We start from the raw sequence: 12824 nt of genomic DNA, 5'->3' as shown, positions 1-12824 counted from the left end.
GTATCTGAGTTGAGATAACATGATTTTATTGTGTGGAACCACTGTCCATAATTGAAAAAAAAGTTGCAATTTTCTAGGCCGATATGGCTAGGAACTATACTCTCATTCCAGCGTAATAATCAAGGAACTTTGCTGCCTTACCATGGGTGCAGCAGGCGCAATGATATTACACACCGCCTGTGACCCCGTTTGCACAGAGAGTGTGCCTTGCAACCATGGAGACATTTGTGAGAGGCGCTGCGTAATATCATTGCACCTTTAATATTATGCAAAAGCATGCTTTTTTTACACTAAGTGCTCTAGTACAATTAGCAGAAGAGCAGTGATGTTTGAATTGAATTTGGTGACAGTACAGTGTGTAACAGTGAAGTTACTGATTTTATTTCATAATAAAAATCATGAAAAATATGCAAAAGCACTTTTTTTTTTTAAACTAAAACATGTAGTATTAACCAGCAGGAGAGCAATGTGAACTGACATTGATGGCATTACACTGTATAACAGTGAAGTTATTGAATATTTTTTCTAATAACACTTAAGTTATTTAATTTTTTTATAATAAAAAAGATAATAAAAAATTATACAGAAGTAACTAAGTGTTTAAGTATGACCAGCAGGAGAGCATTGATGTGTAAACTGAATTTGGTAACAACAGTGTGTTACAGTGAAGTTACAGTATTGAAGTTTACAGTATTACAGTATTCATTTTTCCAAACTAAGTGCTGCACTAGTATAACCAGCAGAAAAGCAGTGATGTGTGAACTGAAACTGGTGACAGTACAGTGTGTTACAGTTACTGATTTTATTTCATAATAATATATATATATATATATATATATATATATATATATATATATATATATATATATATATATATATATGCAAAAGCACATTTTTTAAACTAGGTGTTATAGTAAAACATCAAAGGAGCAGTTATGTCTGAACTGAATTTGATGGCATTACACTGAATAAAGTAAGGCAAAGCGAACACACACCTATAGAGGTGCGAAGGGAAAAACTATAGCCTAATTGAAAGAGAACAAGTGCACACTCACTCAAATAGCCTATGCTTAAGTGAGTGTGCAGTTGTTCTGCTTCAATTACACTAAATAACGTAGAAGTTATGAAATATTTTTGTAGTAACTTTTTTTCGAGTTTTCCACTTTGCAGACGGTCCCTTCGTACTTGTCTCTCAGCCGCTTGCGCATAGAGATTTTGTATTTTGTCCAGTGCGGCTCGTTTTAAAGGAAAAATAGGCTGTAGTTCGTTGTCTGCGTTACTACGACTGAAAATAAGTGTTGTGTTTTAACAACGTTCAGCTCACGAGTTATTATCCGGAAAATTCGAATTTGTGAATTTGGTGCTAACGTTACCGAAGTCAAAAGCTTTCGAGAAATTTGAATGTTTTACAAACAGCACGGTCAGAGAATAGGTCGACTGCTAGAGAGAGTGACAGGTAGACAGACAGTCTAATTCGTCGTAAAGATATAAATAAAACATGGTTTACCTAGCCGAGTATTCCTTCTTCATCGAAACTAATTTTGTGAAAAGGCAAAAATGGCCGGTAGAGGGCGCTCACACACTGCCTACATAAAACTCCATATCATAACCATATTAAAGTGACACTTTTTATTCATTTACAAAAAACAATAATATATAAAGGGTCTGAACTTTAAATGTGAGATCTAAACTCACAGCAAAACCGAGTGCTCACAAGAAATAATTCAAAACTGTTCAAAATAATATAGATTTAATTTTATTCACATTTATATTAGCCTACAATATTTCAGAGTGCAGGTACAGTATATTTCTAGACAATAATTTTTTTTTGTCATTTATTAAATCCAGAGCATTATCAGTGAAAATGTTCCAAGTGTGTTTTTTTTAAGTGCAATGTAAAAAAAAAATATTTATCAGTCTAAAAAGTATTTAATGACAATGATTTAAAATCTTTCATATAGCTGATGTGAAATGGAGAAATTAAGTTACTTGTAATATTTAATGTTAAAATGATTTACATAAAAATGCTAAATGACAGCCTGCCAGGTACTGATATGATGTTACTGTCATTAATTGCAGTGTAAAAATAATATGTATACACAATCATTATTAACTTAATCTGACTCCATAAGTGACTCTGTCATATGATTGTGATGATTTGTAGAAGCTACACTTCTAGATGACACAGTTTCACTGATGTGTCCGGATTTACAACAAACCCCGGATAGAGCGGTTGAGTGAATGTGGTCTGGAATCTGTGAATGAGGGTCATTGTGTCAGAGACGCTGTAGAAGGACAGAATTCCTGCACTGTGATCCACATACACTCCTATTCTAGAACATCTGGAGATTACAGGGACTCCAGATTTAATGTTATTGTGACTAATTATGTACAAAGAGGGACAGAGAAACAATCTCCAGGACTGATCATTACATCCAAATTTACACTCATTCCCCCCACCCTTCTTGCTGATAGTCTTATATGACACTGACATTCCCACACCACACGTCCCGCTCCACTCCACCTCCCAGTAACAGCGTCCACACACACTCTCTCTACACAACACCTGAGGCCAAGCATCAAATCTGTCCGGATGATCAGGATACAGTTGGACTGTTGCAGTGCGAGTAGCCACTCTGTTCCCCTCAGACAGACAGAGGCTTTTATGCACTGACTCTGAATCCAGAGTAAACTGATGGGAATCTGATGGAGATAAAACACACAATCTGCATTTTAATAATACAAAAAAAATACTGTAATACTGTACAGTAATATTGTAATACTGTCAAAGCATTAAAGGGTTAGTTCACCCAAAAATGAAAATGATGTAATTTATTACTCACCCTCATGTCGTTCTACACAGGGGTTAAATTGGGATTTATTGTGGGGGGGGGGGGGGGGGTTCAGGGGTGCATGTGTGTGCGAAGACTACAAAATTGTAACAGTTGACAAGTTAAGAGAGACCTCTGCTATGAACACTAAAATGCTGATCAAAATCATTCTATAGATGCTGGTAGTGTGAAAGCTACATCTGATGACAATAAAATATTTCTGTAGGCCTGTGCCTTCTCCTGTGTCAGTTTCAAATATAAGAGTGATGCTACCATTAAAGGAGAGAATATAAATGCAAAATACAGCGCTCGACATTAAGCCTTGTTTTGTGCTTGTCCCTTGGACAACTAAAATGGTCATTTACTTGTCAGAGTAACATTCTCATCAATTTTATCAGCAGTGATATATTTAAATCTGCATATTTATGTTATTTACCCTGGTGGTATTTTATTAACCTATTATAAAGGGCATTTCCCCCCCCCAATCTAATTAAATTTATGTTTAATCTTTTATTTCAAATTCTTACATTTGATAAATTAAAATAGTAAGACACTATAGGGCTGTTACCAAATTAAATAATTTACACTGAAAAAGTACAACTGCATTCAATAATGTTATGAGATTCTTTAAATATTTTTTGAATATACAAATAGGAAATGTTGGTGGGAAATTTATACTTTTAAACATGAAATTAAACCGCCAGTAGATGGCGGCAAGTGACCGTCTTAATGAGTGAGCCACTGAGTCATTTATTCAAACGATTCATTCATTCAAAAGGCTGAATCAAGAATGAAGCAGTTGTTTATGATTGGTCCATTGAATCTTTACTCAACCGATTCGTTCAAAACGCTGAATCATTCGAAACGGCTGAGCGTAGCTGCGAGATGGGCTGGTTCTGCTTTGTTTGGAACTATTTTCGCTGCTACAATACAACAAAAAAAAAGGCAATATTGCACCTAAAACGTAAGTGATTAATATTAATTACTTGTTTATTGAACTGTTGTATGAAATTATTGTCAATTTCAATCCGTGATATTCAGGAATTCAACACTTTCGGTCGTGTGTTAACTTTATCATATGTCGTAAATAGCAAGCTATAAAACCCCCACATATTGAATTTTTATTTCAACATGATAACTGAGTTTCTTTGTGTGAGCAGAGCTCATTTGTTTTGAATTCTCAAGAGGTTACATGCGCCTCAACAGCGCAATAGTCTATCACCGCCAATAGGCCTATACATTACATATATTATCCACTAGCCTATCACTATCGCCACTTAAGCTAAATTAATCATTCTCGCGTTTTGGTTGTTATTGTCATTTTAATCAAGCTACTTATCTGGTCAGGCAAGTAAAATTCTATTTCACATAAAAAATCCAATTGCCCTGCAGTCCGGGACAATCGTATGTCGAGCCCTGGTAAACCTATGTGCCGGGGCTCAGCCCCGGCCCAATTTAACCCCTGGTTCTACACCCGTAAGACCTTCGTTCATCTTCGGAACACAAATTAAGATATTTTTGATCAAATCCGATGGCTCAGTGAGGCCTCTATTGCCAGCAATGTCACTGAACATCTCAAGATCCAGAAAGGTACTAAAAAGGCATTTTTAAAACAGTTCATGTGAGTACAGTGGTTCAATTCTTAATATTATAAAGCGCTGAGAATACATTTTGTGTGCCAAAAAAAATAAATAAATAAAAAAAATAATGACATTTCAACAATATCTAGTGATGGGCGATTTCAAAACACTGATTCGAAGCTTTACGAATTTTTTGTTTCGAATCAGTGGTTCAGAGCACCAAAGTCACGTGATTTCAGTAAACGACGCTTCGTTTACACGATCCAAACCACTGATTCAAAACAAAAGATTCGTAAAGCTTTGAAGCAGTGTTTTGAAATCAGCCATCACTAGATATTGTTGAAAAGTCGTCTTTTTTTGCTTGTTTTTTTTTTTTTTTTTGGCACACAAAATGTATTCTCGTCTTTTTATAATATTAAGGTTGAACCACTGTACTCACATGAATTGCTTTATGAATATGAATATGTCTTTTTAGTACCTTTCTGGATCTTGAGAGGTTCAGTGACATTGCTGGCAATAGAGGCTCCACTGAGCCATCGGATTTTATCAAAAATATCTTAATTTGTGTTCCAAAGATGAACAAAGGTCTTACAGGTGTAGAACGACATGAGGGTGAGTAATTAATGACATTATTTCATTTTTGGGTGAACTAACCCTTTAAGTGAGATATAAAGGTAGCAACAAAATCACTGATCTGCTGACCAGGTGAAATGATTTCATTACAAGTTTATTTAAAAGCCTAATAAAACAGCAAATTTACTGCCCTTTATTTAACCAGATAAAACTTTCTGAGATTAAAAATCTCTTTTGCAGAAGTGACCTGGCCAAGATGAGCATCACAACATTGTTAAACATTTCTTCCTTTAACAGCTCACTAAGCAAATTTTACTTTCCTGGCTACTACAGAATTGCAAAATTGCTTTCATGAAAAGTTTCAAACATGGTCCCTGCCTGCCGTTCTTTGGAGTAGCTAATCCAAACCCCAACTCAAACTGCTATGTCAGACCACTGCAATACTTTTGGTGCTGATAGTGACAGAAATTAAACCCTTCACCTTTAAGTATGTATATTTGTCTGTGTTTGCTTTATTTGTATTAATATCTTTAACACTTACAATGTAAGAAGCCTTCCCTTGTTGTGGGTTCAGTGGTGAGGCAGGATTGAATGTACTGAACTACAGAAACAAACAGATATTTAAAGTGTGATTTTAATAAAGATATCCATAATATGTATTTATTTTTAATAACAATAATGTATTAATTATTATCTACAATAATTTGTTAATAATTGTTTATTGACATCCACACAATATTTATTCTTTCATTTTGTTGTACTCTGTTTTATGATTCTGTACTTTACCTTTATCAGATAAATTTTTTATCTTCTCTTTGCAGAAATTCTCAAGTTTACTGCTCAACTCTGAGACAGAGCTTCTCACGTCATCATAAGACAAGCCAGAACGGACAGCGTCATCTGTAGATGCAGGAGGGACAGAAAAAGACTGGAAACTCTACATATACAAAAAGACAACAGACAGTGTATGACTGATACATTACAGTGAGATCATCAATGTGGGCATTTGTGGGGGAATTACGGGGGGTTGTGAGTTGACAAAAAGCTAATAATGAATTAAATCATACAAATGCAAATAAATATACTTAAAGATGCAATATTCCATTTGCTCATCCACAGATAATCATGAACATGTAATTATGCTGTTAAATTATTGAAATATTAGCTTAAAACCACCAGAGGTACTTCAAGTGAATATTTCAGGTTATGGGGTTCAGCTGACAGAAAAGATGGGAATCCCTGAATCCTGATCTAATACAATTTTGACAACATTCATACTGATCAGAACAACTGGTGGTTGTTCTTAGATTCATTAAACAGTAAACTTTAATGGCATCTCAAATCAAATGTCAATTAAAGAGTCTGCAATATAAGCCATAATAATAAAATCATTCTAAACCTGTAGGAAATGGATGTGATTGTCTGTGTGTGAAAGCTGCTCCAGCTCTGCTTCTCTCCTCCTCAGATCATCAATCTCCTGGTCCAGGTGATTCAAGTCTTCTTCAGCTCGACTCACTTCAGCTTTTTCCAGATCTCTGATTATCTGTGTCACCTCAGATCGGCTTCTCACAATGGAGCGGATCAGTTCAGTAAAGATCCTCTCACTGTCCTCAACTGTCGCATAAGCAGAATGCTGTTAGGACACAGATAGAGAATTACTGAATCAGTCCATTCAATCTGATAGTTATTTTTCTCCTCTTTTCAAAACAATAGGTTACTGATGTAACCCTGTTTCTCTGATCTCACTATGGGAATGCCTCAGACATGACCGATCACAGAAGCACCAATAACACCACGTCTGCCAACCATGGCAGACCAATCGCTGATCAGGGAGTCCCGCCTTGGATTAATAATCTGAGCTTGGATTATTGACCCGCCTTGAATCCAATAATCCAAGCTTGGATTATTGGCCCGAACCTAGAGTACTCCCCCGGTGTGGTAAAAATAGATAGAACTAGAAGTGAGGAGATGGGGTGGAGGAGGGATACTGATAAACTCTCAGATGAACAGAGGTAAGTCTGCTGTATTTATACCTCTTGTTATTGGTTGAGTTGATTAACTGAATGCTCTCCACCTGTGCTAATAAGGTTAATTATCTGAACCTGCTCCTCCCGAATCTTGTTAATAAAACATCATGTTGACAAACCAGACTAAGAAATGAGTGGTTTATTATCTGAATCATAGCTCCAGATGGAGATGAAAACAGAATAACGTGAAGAATTTGCCCTTAATAAAACAAATATGTGCGGAGAAGACCAGCTGGCTGCCACACAAATTTCTTGGATAAAAATTTCCTTCGAATAGAGCCCAGGATGCAGCCATACCTCTAGTAGAGTGTGCTCGTAGTCCTATTGGGGGCTCTATATTCACATTATTGTAACATAACATGATAGCCTCCACCACCCAGTGAGAAAGGCGTTGACGGAAGATTTGACGGGGTTTTCCTTTGTAAGAGTCAGCCCACAAGACAAATAGTGTGCGGGTTCTCTGTACATACGTATAGAGAGTACAAACCAGACATAAACAGTGTAACCTCTCTTCCACTGGGGGTGAAAAGGGTGGTGAATGAAAAGCTAGCAGGTCCAATGATTGAATTGCACCAGCGTGATCAAACACTTTAGGCACAAACGCCGGGTTAGTTCAAAAACTTTTTGACCACCCGGAGCAAACATCATGAGGAATGAACTGATAAAGTTCACTCACCATTTTTACTGTAGTGAGAGTAAGTAAAAGTGGCGTTTTTAAAGCAAGCAGCTTCAGGACAATGTTATCAATGGGCTCGAAAGGGGCTTTAGAGAGTGCGTTCAGAACCACGGACAAGTCCCAAGGCGGGACCAGCAGCTTCGATACTGGGTGTAGCCTACGTGCAGCTCTCATAAATCGACAGACAAGAGGGTGTTGAACAATAGTACCCATGTCAAGACCAATATGAGATAGCGAACAGATAAACCTTAACCGTAGAAAAGGTTCCCACTCTTTCATAAACACCAGATTCAAGGACTTTCAAGAACTTTTTAAAGCACCATTTGTTTTATATCAAGCACCTATCAAATTCACCTTACATATGGAGCGTCATGAAAGACCTCTTACAGTACATAACATTTGCATTTGCATCCATTTTAATCCAGAAGAGGTGCAGAATCATTTGTACATTAATTTTGGGAATATATTAAAACAGTTTGCAGCTTTCTTATCCCTAAAGTTACCAATTATTCCATACTAGTTTTGGTTTTCATTTTTTATGAATCATTACTTGAGTAAAAACATTATAATATAGAGAGAATATTATAAAAATACATTTTGCAATTGAGTGAAAAAAAAGGATTATATGTATCGTAATTGTGGCTTAAAGTCAGAATATATACAATATATTGTAGATATAAGTTTGCAATTCTGAGAAAAGAAAGTCAGAACTGAGAGATATAAATGAGCACTTCTGAGAAAAAATAATCAGAATTGCGATATATATATATAAATATATATATATATATATATATATATATATTAAAATTCTTATGAGTTACTTGTTAGAGCTACTGTATTAAAGAAATTGAAAAGAAAAAAAAGGAAATTCTGTCATTATTTACTTACCGTAGAAGTTGTTTAAAACCTGAATACATTTCTTCTGTTGAACATACAAGGTTTTTTTGTGAAGAATGTGAAGAATTGGATGCTTATAAACTTTTTTCCTTTCTCCCTCAGAACAAACAGGGAGGGAGAGACAATTCTGAGAGGGGCGCCAGAGAAACATGGGCCATTTTCCAGTTCATTTTCCTCCCTGAACTGTCCACACAAACACATTTCACATTTAAATTCTTTCTCCTTTTCCCCGCAGGAGGGAGAAAGTAATCGTTTTGAAGGGATGGGACAGAGAAACCCTGAGTGCCGTAGCGATCTCTCTCCCACAACCGCTAAGCCCATATTAAACTCCGGTACGGTTCGCTTCTGATATGAATGCAAACATACCAAATTGCGAAAGTGAACCACTATTAATGCTGTATTATTTGATAAAAACGTGTGTGTGTTTGTGTGTGTGTTTTACTCACTTTCTCATCTCATTTTTGCTCGCCTTCAGCGTTTTACATTCATGGCAGATAAACGCTAGTGCCGTTATGAACAAAACCAACGGTTCAAAAACAAAAATATAAAAGTGAGGAGAGCAGCTTCATGCATTTTGCCTTCTCCTGTGCCACCATTACTAAGCAACGGAGTAAACAGCTGCTGGTTTGATGATGGAAACAAACAGCGGATCGGACCCAAATAATATAATATGATATTGGTCTCTTTCAGCCCCTTGACCTGCCGGTTGGGATGGCCAGTCGATCAACAATCTAGCCGCGGCCCTGCGACAGACATCGAGTAGATCCGTGTCCATCTGTACAGGGGAGGATGAACTCTCATCCTGTGCACTCGGCGGACGGGACTGATTCAGAGGAAGAATGACATCCTCATCATCCTCATACATGTCCTCAAGGATGGTCGACAATACCTCATCATCGTCATCTTCATCTCCCGATAACAGATCTTCAAACAGTGGGGGAAGGATGGGTGACACCCTCTCCATTATCTCTCCCCATGTGCTGGCGGCCTACGGACAATCCATCTGTTCCTCTCTGGGTTGAGCATGGGTCCGACTTCCCAGCCACTGCCACACAGATTCTACGATCTCAGGTTTTAGCCGAGAACGCCGCGCAGTGAGGACAGCCCTCGGGGTCAGACAGAGCTGCCTGAGCATGTTTAGCGTCCAAAAAGGAGATGCAGAGACCGTGTGAATCCTTTGCAGAAATCACACAGATGAAGAGGATGACCTTTTCCTCCGGGGCTCTCCGGCTCTTTTTCAGTGGCCATGATGGAGCCTGTACTCTCTTCGTACGGTAAGCACGCCACAATGTGACAACTACTACGGAACTGTTCTGCAATAGAGAGCCCTCCTTTTCCTTCTTTTTGGTGAATGGTGAGCATGCCAAAAACTTGGAAAATAAATAGAAAAAAACTTAGAGCAAAAAACTTGCCTTCACACGTTAGTTATCTCACTCTAAGCGACAAGTCACTCAACAAACGTTAGGAATGTATTGCGTTTGGGACATTACCTTGTGGCTCCGTCTGTAAACTGTTAAGCAAATAATTCCCGAAGACTACTGCAAACTTCTTCCGAAATCATTTACGGGGAAGAGAGCGAGAATGAAAAAACGGCAGATAGCTGCAGTTTATATAAAGGGAGGCGGGACTCCCTGACAGCTGCAGCCATTGGTCTGCCATGGTTGGCAGACGTAGTGTTATTGGTGCTTCCGCGATCGGTTGCGCATGAGGGGTTCCCATAGTGAGATACTGAAAAAATGTTAGAAGAAGAACTCACCCTGTGAGTCTGAACAGATTCTCTCAGCTCCTGGAGCTTTGTTTGCCGCTCTGGAATTCTCTTCTGTAGTAATATTACTGTCTCTGCAACCTGTTTCTGAGAGGATGAACAAATAATTGTAAACATTAGAAGACTTCAGTTTTCTCTTAATAGATTTCACATACTATCTAGATGTTTTTATACTGGAATTTATCTGTTAGATTAAATATTTTCATGAAACTATTACTTTTGTTTACCTTTCCATTGCTCTGACAAAGAACTCACAATAAGAAAAGAAAATAAACACACGACAAATGACCCAGAGCAAGAACTAAAGTGCTAATAAAATACTATACTAGGCTATTAACAGAGATGGAAACTCGAGTCTGCAACTTGGTCTCCAGTCTCGCTTAAGTCACAAAAAACTACTTTCTGGTGACTTTACTTGGACTTGTTAACAACTGACTCTAGTCTTGGACTTGAAGACACAGACTTATGAAAAACACAAGTAATTTTGGTATGGCTGGCAGCAATATTCCCTATTACATTCTTCCATCTTGACAGCATGAAACACCACATTTTACTATTCATTCATTCATTCATTCATTCCAAATCAATATGCGCTGCAGCAACAAAAATCACAACAATTCATCTCTAAGCACACCAATCCATGCAGCATTAGGCCTATGCAAGTGTGTTAATTACCCATTGGAAAAGTGCTGTTACAAATGAACAACAAGCAATAACAATATAACCAAGGCTTAACTTGTGAACATCTTCGTGTCATTTAATTTGAAAAGCAATCAATTAATCCAAAGCAGTTCAAAGCCTACCTGTTTCTCTGTCCTCTCTGCTTCAGCTGAAACAGTATCATGATTTTTGTGTTCATCCATCGTACACATCAAACAAATACATCGCTGGTCAGTACGACAAAAAACCTCCAGCAGTCTGCTGTGTTGAGGGCAGATCATCTCCTGCAGTCGTCCAGTGGCATCAGTCACTTTGTGTCGTTTCTTTAAAGGAGATTTTGCATGACACTTAAAGTGATGTTGACAGTAAGAGTTCAGGCACTCCAGACAGGACTTCACAGCTTTGCGTTTCCTTCCAGGACAGAAGTCACACCCCACATCTCCAGGTCCAGCATAACTGAGAGCAGATCGAGCTGTTTTGACCTTTTTCTTCTCCAGATTTTCCACCATTTCAGCCAGCATCACATTTTTGTTTACAGCAGGTCTTGGAGTGAAGATCTGTCTGCACTGAGGGCAGGTGTAAACTCTCGTCTGATCATCTTGATTCCAGCAGTCTGTAATGCAGCTCATGCAGTAACTGTGTCCACAGGGGATGGTCACTGGATCCTTTAGTAGATCCAGACAGACTGAACAGCTGAACTGATCTTCGGCTACTGAAATACGGGTTTCTGCCATTTCACAGCACGAGCACACAGACACAGCTAGACAACGGCTGAACAACACTTAAGTTTCGATTTCTCTCAACTGAGAAGTGTTTCCTTTCTCGAGACGTGTGCAAAACAGGGCTAGTCTCTCTGGCTGTCTCAAACAAACCCCGTTGCACACCTTTTCCAGGAAACATGTAACCAAAACGTTGCGCACCTGTTTGATCCTGAACGTGCTGTGTTTGTGTGCATAACAGGTGTGTTTGTGACTCACCTTTTGATCATGAAGAATATACATGGGAGTCTGACTGCTTCTCTGAGATCATTCACTAGCGTTGCACATAGGAAATAGTATATAATAGGCACTGTAACCTACTGAATACACGAGATTCAGCAGATCCACAAACAGCTGGGTCCTGAGCCCCTTAAATATTCACTTCTAATTTTCCACTGCATGTAGATACAAAATTATAAGTCCTTAAGTTTCTATCTCTCTGATACTGGAGCGTTCTGCGTTTGAGAAATTGATCGTAGCTCACCAGTGAAGTAGTTTGTGAAACTACACAGCTAAAATTGAACAGTAGATGGCGCTCAAACGCAAACGTGTTTTTCGATGCCTACTAGTTGGGCCAGTATTTACATATGTAAGAAATGTCAGTATTTTAGTAATAGAATATAAAATCATATATTAAAACAACAAAATAATTTAATTGTGATCCATTTAACTGTATGGTAAAATATGTAAGACAAAACATTATTTTGTGTCTAACCTCATGTTATCTTAAAAAACAACACAATGGCATCATCAAATGTGTTGATATTTTTTATTAGATAGGCCTTAACTGTGAAGTGTTTGAATCCAAGGTGAGTTCGTGGGAATCTGATGGTGCAAAAAAAAAAAAAAGTTGCACAGGTAACATAGTAATGTGTGGCCTTTAAATATTGTAAAGCAAAAAATTAGATGCAGATGATAACAAATAAAAAACATGTTAGAATTCAGTATTCAGTATATGTAAAAAATAAACAGAAATGCAAAGGTGAAAATTGTTTCTCAAAACATTTAGTTTTGATTTCTAAGTGATCAAATTAGGTATATTTACACTTGCAAGGTG

At 37.6% G+C, this 12824-nt stretch overlaps 1 protein-coding gene across 1 annotated transcript; it reads right to left on the bottom strand.

Moving 5' to 3' along the window:
* Window positions 1–1734: 1734 nt before the first annotated feature.
* LOC125250013 (tripartite motif-containing protein 16-like) lies at window positions 1735–12444 on the bottom strand. The gene is made up of 6 exons (XM_048162307.1): window positions 11153–12444; window positions 10341–10436; window positions 6384–6617; window positions 5771–5921; window positions 5526–5585; window positions 1735–2703 (listed from the first exon to the last, which is right to left on the bottom strand). The coding sequence occupies exons 1-6, from the start codon at window positions 11741–11743 to the stop codon at window positions 2168–2170; spliced, it is 1668 nt and encodes a 555-aa protein (XP_048018264.1). The 5' UTR covers window positions 11744–12444; the 3' UTR covers window positions 1735–2167.
* Between the last annotated feature and the right edge of the window lie 380 nt (window positions 12445–12824).

This window comes from Megalobrama amblycephala, linkage group LG17, assembly GCF_018812025.1.
Source record: "Megalobrama amblycephala isolate DHTTF-2021 linkage group LG17, ASM1881202v1, whole genome shotgun sequence".
NCBI classification, from domain to species: domain Eukaryota; kingdom Metazoa; phylum Chordata; class Actinopteri; order Cypriniformes; family Xenocyprididae; genus Megalobrama; species Megalobrama amblycephala.
Note: the sequence above shows the minus strand (reverse complement) of the source record. Positions and strands in the feature narration are given on the sequence as shown.